This window comes from Balaenoptera ricei, chromosome X (genome assembly GCF_028023285.1).
Source record: "Balaenoptera ricei isolate mBalRic1 chromosome X, mBalRic1.hap2, whole genome shotgun sequence".
Classification (NCBI taxonomy): Eukaryota; Metazoa; Chordata; class Mammalia; order Artiodactyla; family Balaenopteridae; genus Balaenoptera; species Balaenoptera ricei.
Window position 1 is genome coordinate 96,069,738 of NC_082660.1, and position 19,145 is coordinate 96,088,882.

General features: G+C 36.5%; 1 protein-coding gene across 12 annotated transcripts in view; it reads left to right on the forward strand.

Moving 5' to 3' along the window:
• Positions 1 to 19,145, forward strand: part of PWWP3B (PWWP domain containing 3B) — a 96,556-nt gene that overhangs the window by 22,191 nt on the left and 55,220 nt on the right. For 9 of the 12 annotated variants that reach the window (XM_059911264.1, XM_059911263.1, XM_059911262.1 and 6 more), the window contains 2 exons: positions 2,144 to 2,218; positions 3,252 to 5,778. In XM_059911264.1, the coding sequence (XP_059767247.1) occupies positions 3,478 to 5,553 (2,076 nt within the window). In that variant the 5' untranslated portion in view covers positions 2,144 to 2,218; positions 3,252 to 3,477 and the 3' untranslated portion in view covers positions 5,554 to 5,778. Of the gene's footprint in view, positions 1 to 2,143; positions 2,219 to 3,251; positions 5,779 to 15,631; positions 17,419 to 19,145 lie in introns of those variants that run through there. The other 3 variants (XR_009500247.1, XR_009500245.1, XR_009500246.1) reach the window with 2 other exon arrangements.

Here is a 19,145-nt window from a genome sequence, read left to right on the forward strand (position 1 = left end):
CTGGCATTTTGAAAGAATTAATCCTTTGGAATTTTTGTATCTCCCAGTGCTTTAAAAGTCCACAGTGGGAGAAGGGGTGATCAGATTACAGCCTCTATATTAAGACCTCAGTGCAGCACGGGCGTTCATGCTAATTTATTGACTTGGCATTCGATGTTTATATTGCTAGACATTCTGTTACTGTTTGAATTTTTAAGCATTTATTAATTTACACAGAAAATGATGGATAAAAACATATGGCAGCATGGAGGGAAATACTTCTATAATTTGATTGACACATAGACTATGTATGTGTCACCTGTACATGAGCATGGAAAGGGGAACAAGTATGTATTTGAGTGAAGACACTTGCACACATATATGCATGTATATATGTGTGATTTTTTTAAAAATCTGGGAGAAAATAAGCTCCCATGTTAGCATTTCTGGATGGTCAAGTTACTATTTTAATATTATTTCTTAGCCTATATCACCATCTTTAGAGTAGATTTCCCCATGATTAATTTTATAATCATGAAAGAAAAATGAAGCTGAAACAGCATATCCAATTTGCTTCAAACACATAAGCATTCATAGACACACACAGACATGCAGACATACCCCCCCACCCCAGTCTTTTGCCGATAGTGGAAATTTTCCTGGACCTGATAAGCGCGTAGCCTGTTTGCTGTGTTGGCTACACCCTGCCTGTGTCCTCCTTGCACCTCATTCTTTCAGACCACAGGTATGGCCATGGTCAGCAATAACCACTTTTCTATATCTTTTAAGTTTAAGAGTGAGACAGAGAGAGGATTTGGCTTATTTCTACTAGCAATTTTAAAAATATTATATGGCAAGGTGCATTCATAAGTGGAATACCTATGTATCTGGAAAATAAAAACATAATCCTTTACATGTAGAGATTTGAAATGTCTGAGAAATAAAGTGAAAAAAGCAAATTGTAGCATAGCATTTGTCATATTATCTCACTTAAAAATAAATATGTGTGTTAGTAAAACATATATATGCTACTATATAATTCATGCAACCAAATCTGGGAAAACATATCTGCCACACTATTAACAGGATTGTTTATTTGTGTAGTTGGAGAGACAGGACTAGCTTTACTGCTCTCTATTTTTAAAATATTTAAAATATTGATATATACTTACTCATTTACGTGTTTTACGTCATCAGGAAAAATATTGAGATAAAATGTTATAAATGTAGGAAAAACCTCATTTAAAGTAATTCATAAATCATGTGGAAAATACTTATGTAGGATGATGTTCAAACTATGCTCTTAATTGAGATCTGATGTTGTTTTGAAATGATATGCATTTATCTATACATGTAAAAAACTCTGGAAAGATAGAAAATATTCAGAGTGATTATTTATATAGAGAGTTGTACTTAGTTTTACATATATCCTTTTGCATCTTTTCAATTTTAATAAGCTTCTGCATGTTTTATAACCAGAAACATTATAGTTGAAGACATTTTAATCCTCCTATCCTACACAATAAACCCCTTGAACTTAGAAAGTTCTAGAAGCCTGGAAAGGCTCCTGGCTGGCTAAATGTAGTTCCCACCCTTCTCATAAATAAGAAAAATCTGATAGTGATTGAGGCTCTGTGTGTAGCGCCTGCGGAGGCTGCAGTTCTGCTTCTGGTCACAAGGTGGCGCTTGACAGGTTTCCTAAATTTTCTCCAGGCAACCATTTTTATGAAGTAGGCCAATAAAGCAATGAAACATATTTTGTATTAGTGGACTGTGAAACAGCATGTAGAGTGTGAATAAAATTCTGTTGAAAAAAATTGTGTGTAAAGGATGAAAAATTCACACGGTGATTGATTTGAGGATTCAAACAAAATCTATAGTCGGGCTCATAGTAGACACAAGGCAATTGTTACTTCCCTTTCTTGTCCTAACCTCACACTTTTCCTGGGAAAGATGATTTAAGCATGAACCAGATATCATAACTATATCACACAGAGAGAATTTAAAATAATAAAACCAAGGAGGACAGTAAATATCTACATCACAGATGAGATTTCATTTCATTCCTGTGTTTCAGAATGACATGCCTGTAAAGTTTTGGTAGAGAAGTTTCTTTATGCCTTGCCCATTTAATTTGTTTGATTCCGTGTCTCCTTTTGGACAGCCTGTCTCCTTTTGGAGTGAGAATCAAGACAGACGGATCACAGGGCCAGACTCTTCCTGATCCACATGACATTGGGTAAGGCTCTTTTCATTTCACAAAATATTTCACATTAAAAATATGTTGAGAACTTGGGGTATAATTTATTTTGTTTCTTTCTCTGCAGCTTTAGCATTTTTAAATTAAAAACTACATTTCATATTAAAATCATGTTAGGTTGAGAATTTGAGGTGTAATTCATTTTGCTCCCTGTTCTATAGCCATAATGTTTTGTAATTAAAAGTAATAGCTTCTACTTTGGGGAAAGAATCTCATGTGTTAAACCACTATGAAGAATTCATGCAAGAGACTATTCAGATTTCTACCTGAGGTCCTATCCAACCACTTGACTCTCAAGAGATCCTTGATAATTATCCTATCCAATATGTGAACCTGGTAGCCATTCTAAATCTTTACCTTCTAAGCTCATGCTATTAACAAGGTCATTGTGTTGTGGTCTGGGTTCAAGAGACAGAGACCCTATTATCTTTGTCTGCCTGCTTTGGGTAGACAAGGAAGCATTTATAGCTTAAAAATTATAAAGCTGTGTGTTCAGCTACAACAGTGCTTCCAAAGAGTTCTTAGACAAGTAGCCTCAGCATCATTTGATAACTTATTAGAAGTGCAAAACATTGGATTCTGTCTAGACCTTCTGAATAAAATTCTCAGGATAGGGCATAGAAATCTAGTTTTAACAATCCTCCAGATGATTCTGATGCACGCTAAGTTCAGAGTCCCACTGCCCCAGGTATAACATTAGGGGCACAGAAGTCTGAAAATATCTAATAACATAGAGTTCCTGACACACCACCTCTGCCATCATGCACATACAGTCACTCTTTAATAATCATGTGCAATAATGAGGGTAAGTTCTTTAGTTTGAGATATTATAAAAACACTTTTCCAATTCTCATCCCACACCTTATATTATTCTGCATTTTTCTCCTCCGTCTGATGCCCCACTGAGCATTGTCCTTTCTTCTGTCTCTTCTCTATTTGCAGTTGCTCACCTACTTTGGCAAAATAAATTTATTTGCTGATACTTCTCTTCTCTTCCTTTTCGTTATTTCAGTATCTTCCATATTGTCCCATTCAAACAACGTGTTCAAGCATCCTTGGGAAATTCAGCTGGAGGAGAACAGGCCACACAAGCTGTAAACCCTTTGTAATTCTTTGTAGTTTTAAAAGGGGCATTGCTAACAGTATTGTTTGTGGTAGGAGCTTCCTTAGCAGTGACAAGAATAGCCAGACACCTCAATCTCTGCTAGTAAACTCTTGGCACACAAATCTAAATCATAATGGATGCCAAGTATGTCTTATGCAATTGGCAAGACCAATTGTGGCCAGCAAAAGTTTTGTCCAGATCTGAGGCTTCATCAAACAGTAAGAGAAAAGAGACATTTTCCCTAGAAGTTCAGATACTCTCACTAGATGAAACAATTAAAGTGGAAAGCACAGGAACAAAGATCCTCACTAAATCTCAAGTTGAAGCTATTGCCTCCTCACTAGCAGCACAGTCAGAGGCCAGTGACCCACCTAGAGAGGAAACAGCCTATGCAAGGTCACTAAAAATGGCACTGGATATTCTGAATGAGAGAACAAATCTGATTCAAGCAAGCAGTTCAGATGAGGGAGAGACCACGACACTGTCTCAAAATGTACCACAAAAGCTTTCTGACTCACCCCCTCGTAAAAAGTATCGGAAGCACGAAGGAGACTTACCAAAGTGTCTTGAGGGAAATGAAAATTCAACATCCCTGTTAGTATCTTCAGAGAGTGATGATTCCCTGTATGATGATAAATCACGGGTGCATGCAGTCACTGATACTATTCCAAGGGAAATGGAAACAAAGTCATCACAAAACTTCAGCTGGCGCCACACTTTCCCTTCACTTTCAGAAGATGAGGATGAAAAGGAGAGCAAGAAAAAGATTGACATCTCAACAATTATGCCTTTGCATTCCACAATTAAAGAGGAATATGTTAAAGATGAAAAGTTCACTCCAACTTTACCATCAGATAGCTTCACTGTGCCCAAAGCTTTGAAAGAGGAGGCACAGGACATCTGCCCAGAGGCCCCGGCTATTCCCTCTGAATGCTCTACCTTCTCAGAGAATAGTGAAGATCCTGGAGAGGGTCCCTCCAATCCATGCTCAGATACCAGCCAGAATCAACCTACTGTGGAATCAGAGATGGGTGCTGTGGCATCCCCTAGGCCTTCTTCATGGGAACACCAGGTTTCCTTTAGTGCCTCTAACCATGCCATGGATTATTCACTCCTTGTGAATAATGAAAGAAATCTTCAGACACTGGATTTTGAGGAACTTGGGGAAGAACTTCAAGCTTCTGACAAGTCAGTTCATCTAAATTCTATTGATGCTTCCATATTAGATGACAGTGAGGAGGATGAAGAACTTCCACGTTTCATTTTTCATTATGAGCCACGTTCATTTGAAACAGGAATGATAGTCTGGTTTAAATATCAAAAATATCCATTTTGGCCAGCAGTGGTAAAAAGCATCAGGCGAAAAGAGAGAAAAGCAAGTGTGCTTTTTGTTGAGGCAAATATGAATCCTGAAAAGAGAGGCATTAGAGTGCCTTTTAGAAGATTAAAGAAATTTGACTGTAAAGAGAAACAAGCACTAGTGGATAAAGCCAGGGAGGACTACAGTGAAAGTATTGACTGGTGCATCTCGCTGATTTGTGACTACAGAGTTAGACTAGGTTGTGGTTCTTTTGCAGGCTCTTTCCTTGAGTATTATGCTGCTGACATTAGTTATCCACTTAGGAAAGTAATCAAACAGGATACCTTCAGGAACTTATTTCCAAAGCTGCAAAATGAAAATCCTGTGGAATCAATGGTTGTGACTTCCCAGACCAAGAAAATGTCCTTCCAGAAAATTCTTCCAGACCGAATGAAGTCTGCTCGGGACCGAGCCAACAAGAACCTAGTGGACTTCATTGTGAATGCAAAGGGAACAGAGAGCCATCTTTTAGCCATTTTAAAAGGCACGAAAGGGTCCAGGTGGCTGAAATCATTTTTGAATGCAAATAGGTTCACACCCTGTATTGAAACATACTTTGAGGATGAAGATCAGTTGGATGAGGTGGTGAAATATTTACAAGAAATCTACAAACAAATAGATGAAAAAATGCTGACTCTGATAAGAGATGATAAAATTAAATTTATCCTGGAAGTTCTTCTGCCGGAAGCAATCATTTGTTCAATTTCCGCTGTTGATGGATTAGATTACAAGGCAGCGGAAGCAAAGTATCTAAAAGGGCCATCTCTAGGATACAGGGAAAGAGAATTATTTGATGCAAAAATCATATTCGAAAAGAGACGGAAACCATTAACAAATGAAGCTCATTAAATCTTCTGAGAGTCCAAACCGTAACAGGGAACTTCCATAGATGCTAGTTTAAAAAAAAATCTCTGAATGATTCTAACATATAAATATTTTCCAGAAATGGGAGACTTTGGGTGATGAGTTCACTTTTTCTTTGCAATCTCTAGGATCTATGACTATTGCTACATCTTCATTTCCTTTTCCTGTGCTTCTTCAAAGTCAAATTATTAACATATTTCAGCAGTTCTACTTTCCCATACATTTTTAGAATGCATAATTCCTAAATGATTTATAAGGGAAAGTGCTATTTTGTTTTTTGACATTTTTGTGTCTATGCTGTATAGTTAAATACAGTGTGCACAATCATTTTAATATTAAAGTTGCACTGGTATTAGATATTAAGCAAGATAATTAGAAAAAAGTTAAAAAGCATCAATTATATATTTTTGCTTAATTTTTATAAAATATTAGGTTTTCTCTTAAGATAGCTGAATTATTTTTCTTGCCATGCTTATTTATTTTTGGAAAAAAATATCTCTGAGATATAGAACCAAAGATAGAGATGCTTTGCTATATATTATAACTAACTACAATTGCTTTTGCAAGAAAACAATGTGGAATTCAAAAATAAAGTAAATGAATTACCAGCATGCAGTCTTTGTGTGTGTGAATAACATCTCAGCATGCAGAAAATAATTTTGGCAGCCTTGAACAGGATTGTCCATTCTACACTTCCCTGAAATTCCATGTATGGGAGTGTCTATTATTCAATAGCTGAATGGTTTCTTAAAACAGACAGGCTTTCGGCTGTCTTCATAACTAACGTTGGCTGTATCTTAATATAGCCTTCTGACCACACGTGGAAGGCAGCTAGAATCATTGTATTCATGGTCTGGCTACTCTAGATGTATGAGTCCAGACTGACTGCTTAAGAGCCCATCTGGTTTGATATAAACTGTAGAAAATGCAAGCACTTTGTTCTGAGTCTTGTATCTCCAAATATGTAGTCACTTGTTTCAAACCAAGCAATTTTTATCATCTGGCCTATTCATGCAGTATTTCCAGTTGCTTTCAATAATATAAATTCCAACTGGTAAATCATTCCACACTACTAGAAAGAGTAGATGGACCAAAATCTGTGAATTTGGAAATGGGTCACAGAAAAGGTCTCTATTTGGCAAAATATGACAATTATCCCAATGTGTTTAAAAATACACAATTGAAAGTTAAAGCCTGAAGCCAATGAACTGTTTATTCTAACTTGAAACAAGACTTTAGTGAGAATAAATATTAAGAGAGCTATTTTATTTTAAAAGCTTGATGTAAAAATAAATGCTAAAGGCTCTACATGAACCTGTCTGCATTTTTCAGAGTGAGACAGCTGTCACTCTTGGGCTTTAGTTATGTGTTCACATGGCCACGTGTTTATGTAAAAGTTGCAGAAGTTTGATGTTTTGATTTTCCATAAAACTATTATATCTTTCACCTTGGATGTCCACTTCACCATACTTCAGATTGTACAGCTACATAAGTGGTGTTTCTGCATACATATATATATATATATATATATATATATATATATGATTTGTTTGGAATTTTTGCTTATTGTAGTTGTCATGATTTTAATGCTTGTTATACATTATCTTATAATTCTAAATAAATATTCACTTTCATGATTGATTTTGTGTTATTTTAAAAGAAAGCCTTCAAAACTGTGTAAGCTTCAGATTTCACAGAACCTTTTCTGGACCCTGTCTCCTGCCTGACAAAGACCAGACTCCTTGGGCATATAGCCTGTACCAATCCACATAGTTTCCTCATGATCCTCATGATTCTGAGGATCATTTGACAACAGACTATCACCACACTCTGTGTGGACCTTATACCCTGGGAAAACACACTCTGTTTACTCTATAATATTGTGTCTCTTTGATTCTGATATATTATCCAGCTTCTGTTTTCTCAGTGGAGCTAACTCTATCTCTTGGTTCTAATATTTTATTTACTACCTAATTCATTTATTTGTTCATTTATTCACACAATTGTGGGTCAAGAGAGCAAGCAATGTGTGGGTTAAAGCTCTGCTCTGAGAATTTAAGGTGCCAGATTTAAGGTGAGCCAGATGACAATCTAATTTCTAAAATGACTAAGATGCACTTCTTCATCATAATAATGAGAAATATTTCTTAACCTCATGGACTAACTGTATTTGAAAACCAAAGCCCGAGGATTCCCCATATTTGTGAGTTCCTGGGTGTCTGGTTTGGGGTAAAGGAGGGGCACCTAATTCCTCCTGGGATGTCATTTATATTGTGGCATATTTTGAAGTAAGGAAGATGTGCCTAAACATGCATTTATTCTCCTCTTTAAGTAAGTTGACATTTGGGGTGTGGAAATAGATGAGTTTGGCTTCCAACTCAGTGTGGATTCTGAGATCCCTTTCAGCCTGAGTGGTTGTTAGGGCAGGCTCTAAGATTGCCCTAAACTGGATCTGTAATCTAGGTTTGTGTGTCTAATGGGAATGCACAACCTGTTATCCACCCTAACACATTGGATTAAGAAGACCCTCATCTCCTCCAGTCATAAGGCAGACTGCTGAATATCAGACCCAGATTCTAATTGTAAGGTTGCAGAGCTGCATGGAAACTGCATTCACAACAGTTACAGATCTCTATATCAATATATGTATCCTAATAAAGAAGGAGTAGAACTCTGAGACCTGGAATAGTGATGAGTGTGGGAATCTTGAATACCTATAATCCTCTGTACACTCAGCCTGGTAAAAGCAGCCCCCTAACCCTTACTATTGGAGAGCAACCTCCCTGTTCCTAGAGACAAGGCAATAGCCTCATCTAAGGCAGCTACCCCAAAAAGACATTGCTTGTCTTTCTCAACACCCAACACTGATAGTTTTCATTGCTTCCAACTCATGACAAGGGTAAGGTATCATCACAGCACAAGGAACAAAATACAGTCTCTGTTTAGGTGGAAAATCCAGAAAGAACTATAGGAACTGGCTAATGTGTACTAATATGAACAGGGATAATATACATTGGAATGGATTTTGAGGACTCACTGACATGAGTCATAGGAGTACAAACCTATGACTCAGGGTTCAATGACCTGGAGCTGCCTTCATATGCTGCTTGGGTGGCATTTTTAAGCTTGGACAACAGGCTACAGTAAATGAGATGGAGATATTAGAACTTCCTTGCCAGAGTACTGAGGAATTGGTGAGAAGGTCAAAGGGAGTGAAGGTATTAGAAATAATTTATTGCATGAGACGAGGACCTATCTCTAAACTACTTTCCCTAGGAGGGCAGAGAAAACACTACAATAATAAAGACTGTGCTGGTGAGGGGGAACACTTGACATTTTTGAGAAACTCAATGTTGGATCTCCTCTGCAAGCCATGATTGGAACTAAACTATGTTGCAATGGAGATGATAAGATTCCAGAATGTCAGAGCCCAGGTAGCAGCACAAAACCTCAGGAGCAAGTTGGGTATAATTACCATAATGCGAAGCAAGGTCGGAGTAGAGTCCAACTAGTTTGACTGACAGAAATACGTGGCAATGCCTTATAGATAGTATTCCAGGGCTAGAGTATGAACAGCTCACTTCTTTTGTACAAAAAGAAAAACATGAGACTTGGCAAGTCAAAGTCTGATGTTAGCAGCTGCAGTGGAAAATTGTGGTCCCCCACCAAGTTTTCAGATCTGCAGTGCAAGTTGTTCTGCTACTCAGGCCATATGACTCAGCATATCTGATAATGCTTACAGCATCTGTGATGGATAAGGATGCACTATCTAAGTCATTCTAAGCCACAATATGGGAGTTGCAACACAGAATCCTGGGGTTCTGAACAAAAGCCATACCTCCTATGTCAGTAAGCTACTTGCCAATTAAAACATAGCTCCTTATATGCTATTGAGGTTAGTATATATGGAGTGCCTAACCAAGAGTTAACAAGTGACTATACGACAGGAGCTGCCCACCACAAGCTGTACGTTATAAGATTCACCAAGTGATAAAGTCTGGCAGGCTCAGTAGCAGTCCACCCACGATGGAAATGCTCCAGGATCCAGCCTGAGAAAGCACAAATAAACTGACTGATTGCACAAACCCCCATGCCTTTGACCACTGTTACAATGATGCCCCTCGTGAGGCAGGGGGTGATCTATGACCAACTAATGGAAGAGGAAATTATCAAGACTGGTGCACAGATGTGTGAGCATTAAATTTTTTTTTCTTGTAAGTCAGCTATACTTTAATTTTTAAAGTGTAAAAATAAATAAATAAATAAATACTAGAGTCAACAGTAATCAAGTGAATAATACTCCACTTGTATTTCATAAAGAATAACCTTTCGCAAAATTAAGTGATGTATACTTCTTTTTTTTTTTTTTGGAAATAAATATTTATTGTTTTGGCAAGGTTGGTGAAAAGGGAAGTAACCTGATCAGAACAAAGTTTTAGCAAAATTAACCACAGCATACGTCATGTCAGGAGGGCAGATCAAGAACATATGCCCCATTTTTTTTTTCAGCCCAGATCCCTCTGAGCATTAAATATTAATGGTGGCTATAAACGGACTGCCACCACACTTCAGCTTCAGTTAGAGTAGCCCTAAAGAATAATGTTGAAGGGTAAAACTTCCAGTTGGCAGAGCTGTGAGCATTACACCAGGTTCTTCACTTTGTATGGAGGGAGTAGTAGCTTGAGGTGGTCTCCTGGACTGTGGTGAATGATTTGGCTGGTATGTCAAGAAGAATGATTGGAAATTGAAGATAAGGAAGTCTGGATATGAGGCATGTGGTTAGAACTATGAGAATGGAAACAAAGCATATGTGTCTCTGTGCCTCATATTAATGGCCATCCAAGGAACTGACTGTAGAGAAGGCACTTAACAACCAAGTGGATCTGATGACTCATGTGGATGTCAAACAGCTTCTCTCCTCAGTCATCATGGTTCTGGCACAATGAATCCATGAATTGTCCTGATGGCAGGGATGGAGCCTAAGCTTGTGTTCAACAGCACTGGTTCTCTCTCTCCAGGGATGATCAAGCTACTCCCACTTCTGAATGTATAATTCCCCAAGAGCAACATCTGATGCTGGGCACTCAATTCTGTCCCTTCCTTCAAGGATATCATCCAGCTACCTCATTCTACATTGAACGCACTGCACCCATTCTATCTTAGAGGTGGTAGTTAAAATCACAAAAATGGATGCCGACTTTGGACCCATAGGGTCAAGCACCACTTGCCTGTAGTGATGTGCAGTTTCATAACACATCCTTGTTTGACTTTTCTTCCTTGCTTCACCACACGTTTTTCTTACTCTGACTCACTAGAATCTCTTGCCAAATGAGCTACTCAAATGGAAACTCTTGTATCACACTCTCTTTTGTGGACACTCAAGCTAAGATAACCAGCAATAATTATGTATATATTTTATAAAATATAAGTAGGCATCACCAAATCAAAAATGTATTAAAGATTTTAAACTTATTCATATATGAAAGCTATTAAAAATCAGTAATTTCCAGTTCTGGATAAGACAGAGTCCAACATTTCCCCCTATCCCTTTTGCCAGAATCAACAACTTAAATTTTCACCTTAGAAAACCAGAGAAAGAAGAGCACATTAGATCCAAAACAAGTAGAAGAAAGAAAGTAAATATTGGAGCAGAAATGAAAAAAACTGAAAAGAGGGGAACAATAGAGTAAATCAATGAAACCTAACTCTTAGCTAGGATAACCAAGAAAAAGAGAGAAGACACAAATAACCAATATCAGGAATGAAAGAGGGGACATCACTACTGATCCCATGGATGTTAAAAGGATAATAAAATACTATCAATAACTCTATAAACACAAATTAAATAACTTAGATGAAATGGGCCAATTCCTCAAATTTAAAGGAAATTATTTTATTTTATTTCATTTCTTTTAAGTGTACTTAATATTTTAAAATGGAGTTCACATTCTTTTTTTTTTTACATAAAAAGTCACTGATGTCAGATATTGGGCAATAAAAATTTTTTAAATTTAATGTATATTTTTCCAGAAATATAAATCAATTTTTTTTTTTTGCTTCATTGGTATAAACTGTTGGATTTCCTTTTAAGATAATTCCTGAATTTCCCCTATTATGCCTATTTATTTTTGGAAAAATAGCTTTGAGACATCAAACCAATGACAGATAATATCTTATATATTATCACTAACTTCAATTGGTTTTGCAAGAAAACAACCTGCATTTAAAAAATAAAGTTAATGCAGTCTATTATGTGTGTGAATGAAATCTCAGCATGCAATAAATCATTTTGGCAGCCTTGAGAAAGATTCTTCACTATACACTTCCCTGAAATTTCATTTATGGGAGTATCAATTCTTCAATGGCTGGATGGCTTCTTAAAACAGACAGGTTTTTGGTTGTCTTCCTAACTGATAGTGACTGGATCCTCTTAATATAGCCATCTGACAACATGTAGAAGGCAGCTAGAGTCATTGTATTCATGATCTGGCTAATCTATGAGTATGAGTCCAGGCTGACTGCTTGAGAGCCCATCTAGTTTGGTATAAACTGTAGGAAATGTAAGCACTTTGGTCTGACTCCTGTATCTCTAAATACATAGTCATTTCTCATAAGCCAAGAAAGCTTTATCATCTGGCTTATTCATAGAGTAGCTCATAAGTTTTAGTAATATAAATGCTGACTGGCAAGTCATTCCAGGCTGCTAGAAGGAGTAAATGAGCCAGGATCTAGGAGTTTGGAAATGTATTACATAAAAAGGCCTCCACTTAGGTAAATATGACAATTACCTGAATATGGTTAAATACAGGCATACCTCAGAGATGTTGCGGGTTCAGTGCCAAACCACCTCAATAAAGCAAATATTTCACTAAAGGGAGTCACATGAATTTTTTGGTTTCCCAGGGCATATAAAAGTTATATTTACACTACACTGTAGTCTGTTAAGTGTGCAATAGTATTGTATCTAAAAAAAGTAAATGCCTTAACTTTAAAATATTTTACTGCTATAAAATTCAAACCATCATCTGAGCCTTCAATGAGTCATAGTCTTTTTGCTGGTGGAAGGTCTTGCCTCAATACTGATGGCTTTTGATTGATCAGGGTGGTGGTTACTGAAGGTTGGGGTGACTGTGGCAGTTTCTTAGAATAAGAACAATGAAATTTGCCACACTGATTGACTTCCTTTCAAGAACAATTTCTCACTGCACATCTCCATCAGAGCTCTTGAGTGACCAGGTACATTGTCGTTGGGCAGTAATATTTTGAAAGGAATCTTTTTTTCTGAGCAGTAGGTCCCCAACAATGGACATAACATATTCAGTAAACCATGTTGTAAACAGATGTGCTGTCATTCAGTCTTTGTTGCTCCATTTATAGAGCACAGAGTAGATTTAGCGTAATTCTTAAGGGCCCTAGGATTTTCAGAATGGTAAATGGGCATTGACTTCAACTTAAAGTCACCAGCTGTATTAGCTCCTAACAAGAGAGTCAGCCTGTGCTTTGAAGCTTTGAAGCCAGGTATTGACTTCTCTCTAGCTATGAAAGTCTCAGATGGCATCTTCTTCCAATATGAGACTGTTTCATCTACATTGAAAATTGTTGTTTTGTGTAGCCACCTTCATTAATTTTCTTAGCTAGATGGTCTGGATAACTTGCTGCAGCTTCTACATCAGCACTTGCTGCTTCACCTTGTGCTTTGATGTTATTAAGATGGTTTCTTTCCTTAAACCTCATGAACCAACCTCTGCTAGCTTTAAACTTTTCTTCTGCAGCTTCCTCACCCAACTCAGCCTTCATAGAATTGAAGAGAGTTAGGGCCTTGCTCTGGATTAGGCTTTGGCTTAAGGGAATGTTGTGGTTGTTTTGATCTTCCACCCAGACCACTGAAACTTTCTCCATACCAGCAATAAGGCTGTTTCCCTTGCTTATCATTCGTGTGTTCACTGGAGCAGCACTTTTAATTTCCTTCAAAAACGTTTCCTTTGCATTCACAACTTGGCTAACTGTTTGGTGCCAGAGGCCTAGCTTTCAGCCTATCTCGGCTTTCAACACACACCTTCCTCACTAAGCTTAATCATTTCTAACTTTTGATTTCAAGTGAGAGACAAGTGACTTTTCACTTGAACACTTAGAGGCCATTGTAGAATTATTGATTAGCCTAATTTCAAATTGTTGTGTCTCAGAGAATAGGGAGGCTTGAGGAGAGGGACAGAGATGGAGGAATGACCAGTTGGTGAAGCAGTGAGAATACACACATTTATTAAGATTGCCATCTTATATGCGTGTAGTTCATGGAGTCCCAAAACAATTACATTAGTAACATCAGAGATCACTGATCACAGATCACCAAAACAAATATAATAATAATGAAAATGTTTGAAATACTGCGAGAATTATCAGAATGTAACACAGAGACACAAAGTGAGCAAATGCTGCTGGAAAAATGGTGCCAATAGACTTGCTTGACTCAGGGTTGCCACAAACCTTCAATGTGTAAAAAACACAATATAATATTCCATTTGCAGCAACATGGATGGACCGAGAGAATATTATTCTTAGTAAAATAAGCCAGACAGAGAAAGACAAATACTATATGGTATGATTTTTATATGCAATCTAAAAAATAATACAAATGAATGTGTATGCAAAACAGAAACAGCCTGTGAGTCTGTTTCTGTCACAGAACACAAACTAGTGGTTATCAAAGGGGAGAGGGAAGGACAAATGAGGGGTATGGGATTAACAGATACAAACTACTATACATAAAATAGATAAGTAACAAGGATTTACTGTACAGCACAGGGAATTATACCCAGTATCTTGTAATAACCTATAATGGGATATAATCTGCAAAAAAAAAAAAAAAAAAAAAACTCGAATCACTTTGCTATACACCTGAAACTAACAATATTTTAAATCAACTATACTTCAATTTAAAAAATGCAATATCTGTGAAGCACAATAAAGTGAAATACAATAAAATGAAGTATGCTTCCATACATGATTAAAAGTTAAAATCTGAAGCCAATTAACTGTTTATCTTAACTTGGAACATGACTTTTAAAAAAATGTTAGAAAAACTATTTTATTTTAAGAACTTGATGTGAAAATAAATACTAAGGACTTAACCTAGACCTGACTGCATTTTTAATCCTTATGGTAGGTCAACTGCACCTCACATGTGATGTCATTTACATATTTTTTCACAGTAATTACTATTGTAGCTGAATTTATGGGAAGAATGAGACCCACTTTCTTGATTTCTCTCTAGCTTTACAGAATCTCCTTTAATAAAAATTATATTGCATTTCCTATTCAATGGGTGATTATCCATTTTCCTTCTACTTCATAAGTTAATGTTTTAAGAGGAAGACAGATGTTCAGGTAAAATAGTTGCAAATAAAAATTGTAATATGTTATACACATTTTCATTGTTGATTTCAATGTGTGATGTAGAATTTTTAAAAAATATTTATTAAGTGGCCTGCTGAAATTGTGGAGTAGAGAAGTCCAAGGATCTTTCAATCCACTGAAGCAACAAATAAGCTTCATAAAACTGTCAGAATCAATTTTTTTGAAACTCCAGAATCTAATCAAACACATTCAACAGCAACCAAAATGTCCACTGACGGATGAAGGGATATAATGTCCACTGACAGATGAACGACTAAACAAAGTATGGTATATACATACAATGGGCTATTATTCAGCCTTAAAATGGAAGGAAATCCTATCACACCTTACCACATAGATGAACCTTGAGGATACTATGCTAAGTGAAATAAGCCAGTCACAAAAAGACAAATACTGTATGATTCCACTTCCATTAGGTATTTAAAATAGTCAAATTCATAGAAACATAAGTAGAATGGGAGTTACCAGTAGCTAGGGGAGGATGGAAAGGGGAATCACTATTTAACAGATATAGAGTTTAAGTTCGGCAAGATAAAAAGTTCTGGAGATCTGTTTCACAACGATATGAATATACTTATGCGTGCTGAACTATACAAGTACAGATAGTTATGATGGTAAATTTTATGTTATGTGGCTTTTTTAACCACAGTTTTAAAAACGCAACAGCCTGGGGAGTCCTTAAAGAAGAAAGAAGCTGATAATTGTTGCTAACAGAGTGTCAAGGCATTTTTATTTACCTGCTTATCATCTGCCACTCGCCAGCTCAGAGATGCCCATGTGGATGATAGCCCACATGCCTGGAATGGCTTGTTAGTGCCAGAGGAGCAACATGAACCTTGTTTTCAAAGAAATGTGATTGTGTGTTGTGACCTGTCCGGCAGCTCCCTGAGGAGAGCTGTTCATGGACTTCTCTTTGTTTTGCATCCCTCAAAACGTTCTCAGGGAGTAGCCTCCCTGGAGGTATATGTCAAAAGCCTGTAAAGGAACATACAAGCCACCACCTGGAGCAAGGAGTAACAGACACGGCAAGAAGCAGACAAACTGAAAAGCCTTGCAAGGAAGAAGCTGGGGAAGGAGACACATGGAGGATTAAGGGTTTTGAAATGCTTTTGTTTATATTGGGGACTCTCAAAGGACACATGCATACCCAAGAATAGATGCATAGTTACAAAAGACCTGAGAAGGCCCGAGTTTTAACCTCTGCTGACCTTAAGGTTCAATATAAGCAGGAAGTGAAACCGAAGGCTGAGTTCTTAATGGCCTGGCTAAGCACTGAAAGCGTGCCCCAACTCAGAGTCAATGCACAAAAAACAGGAGAGGTTTTCTTGTTTGTTTGTTTTTGCTCCTTTCCTCCTCCTCCTCCTTTCCCCCCTCCTCTTCCTCCTCCCCACTGTCTTCCTCCTCCTTTCCCCCCTCCTCCTCCTCTTCCTTCTTCTTCTTCTTTTACTTTCTCTTTTTCTATTGACTCCAGGCTTTTAAGGAAATCTCTGTCAAATCAGTAGCTGGCCACTAGGCTAACAGAACAGAGACTTCAGTGACTACACACAACAAAGAATACAATCTTTGCAAAAATAGAAAAATTAGAAAAGTAACTAAGCAAAAAACTACAGTATACAACAGCAGAAAAAATAAAATAAACCTGAGGAGAGTAACCAAAGGAGAGCTGGTTGTGTATACTAATATTAGATTTTTAAAAATTAAAAGATACAAAGAAGGACATTATATATTGGTAAAAGGGTCAGGTAATCAAGACTATATAACAATTAAAAACATATAAGAACAGTATGGAGTTTCCTTAAAAAAACTAAAAATAAAACTACCATATGACCCAACAATCCCACTACTGGGCATATACCCTGAGAAAACCATAATTCAAAAAGAGTCATGTACCACAATGTTCATTGCAGCTCTATTTACAATAGCCAGGACATGGAAGCAACCTAAGTGTCCATCGACAGATGAATGGATAAAGAAGATGTGGTACATATATACAATGGAATATTACTCAGACATAAAAAGGAATGAAATTGGGTCATTTGTAGAGATGTGGATGGACCTAGAGACTGTCATACAGAGTGAAGTAAGTCAGAAAGAGAAAAACGAATATCATATATTAATGCACATATGTGGAATCTTAAAAATGGTATAGATGATCTCATTTGCAAAGCAGAAATAGAGACACAGACATAGAGAACAAACGTATGGATACCAAGGGGGAAGGTGGGGTAGGATGAACTGGGAGATGGGGATTGACAAATATACACTATTGATACTATGTATAAAATAGATAACTAATAAGAACCTACTGTATAGCACAGGGAACTATACTCAGTGCTCTGTGGTGACCTAAATGGGAAGGAAATTGAAAAAAGAGGGGATATATGTATACATATAGCTGATTCACTTTGCTGTACAGTAGAAACTAACACATTGTAAAGCAACTGTACTCCAATAAAATTTTTTTTAAATCACCAACTTATGGAATTACATTTGACTGTTAAAAATAACTTATATTAATTATATTCAAAGTTAATTATATTAAACTAAATAAAATTAATTATATTTTAAATTTTTTAAAAATAAAAACATATACACAGGTAACAACAAAACCCCAAAATATATGAAGCAAAAATTGATAGAATTTAAGGGAGAAGTATTTTCTGCAATAATAGATGTAGTGTTCTATAACCCACTTACAATAATGGATAGAATTACAGAAATGATCAATAAAGAAATAGAGAACTTGAACAACACTGTAAACCAATTGAACATAAAATATATATACAGAACACTTCACCATACAACAGCAGAACACACATTCATCTCAAGTGCACATGGATCCAGGATAAACCATATGTTAGACAAAACAAGACTCAACAAATGTAAAAAGATTGATTGAAATCATACAAAGTATATTTTCTGACCACAAAAGAATATAACTAGAAATCTATAACATAACTAAAACTTGAAAATTCACAAATATGTGGAAATTATACAACACACACTTAAACAACCACTGGATTAAAGCAGAAAACACAAGAGAAATTTAAAAGTAACTTGAGATGAATGAAAATAAAAGCAAAATATATCAAAATTATGGGATGCAACACATGCAGGACTCAAAGAGAAAATTATGATCATAATTGCCTATTATAAAAAAAGGTATCAAATCAATAATCTAACATCGTATCTTAAAGAACCATAAATAAAAGAGCAAACTAAATGCAAGGCTAGCAAAAGAAAGAAAATAATAAAGCTTACAGCAGAGGTATAAAAATACAGAATAGAAAAACAGTAGAGGGACTTCTCTGGTGGTCCAGTGGCTAAGACCCTGTGCTCCCAATGCAGGGGCCCAGGTTCGATCCCTGGTCAGGGAACTAGATCCCACATGCCACAACTAAGAGTTCGCATGCTGCAACTGAGTTCACACACCGCAACTAAGAGTTCACATGCCGCAACTAAAGATCCTGCATGCCGCAACGAAAAAGATCCCGCATGCCACAACGAAGATCCCATGTGCTGCAACTAAGACCCAACATAACCAAATAAATAAATAAATATTTTAAAAAAGAAAAACAGTAGAAAGAATCAACAAAACCAAAATTGGTTCTTTGAAAAGATCAACAGAATTGAGAAATTTTTATGTAGACTAAGAAAAACAGAAGATAAAAATTGCTAAAACCAGAAATAAAAGTGAGTACATTACTACTCAACTTACAGAAATCAGAAGGATAATAAGAATGCTATGAATGACAGGATATCAACAAATTGTGTGTTATATGAAATGGACAAATTCCTAGAAATAAACAAACTATCAAAACTGATTCAGGAAAAAATAGAAAATATGAATAGTTCTATAATAAATAAGGATATTAAATAAGTAATCAAAAACTTCTCAAGTAAGAAAAGCCGTTGACCAGTCTTCACTGGTGAATTCTACCAAACTTTTAAAGAAGAATGGACATTTATCCTTCTCAGAATCTTTGAAAAAATAGAGGGGGGAGTTCTTCCTTACTCATTTTGTGAGGCCAGCATTACCCTGTTCCTAAAGCCAGACAAAAACAACATGAAAACTACAGACTAATATCCCCCATGAATATAGATGCAAAAATCCTCAACAAAATACTAGCAAACTGAATACAACAGCAAATTTAAAAGATCAG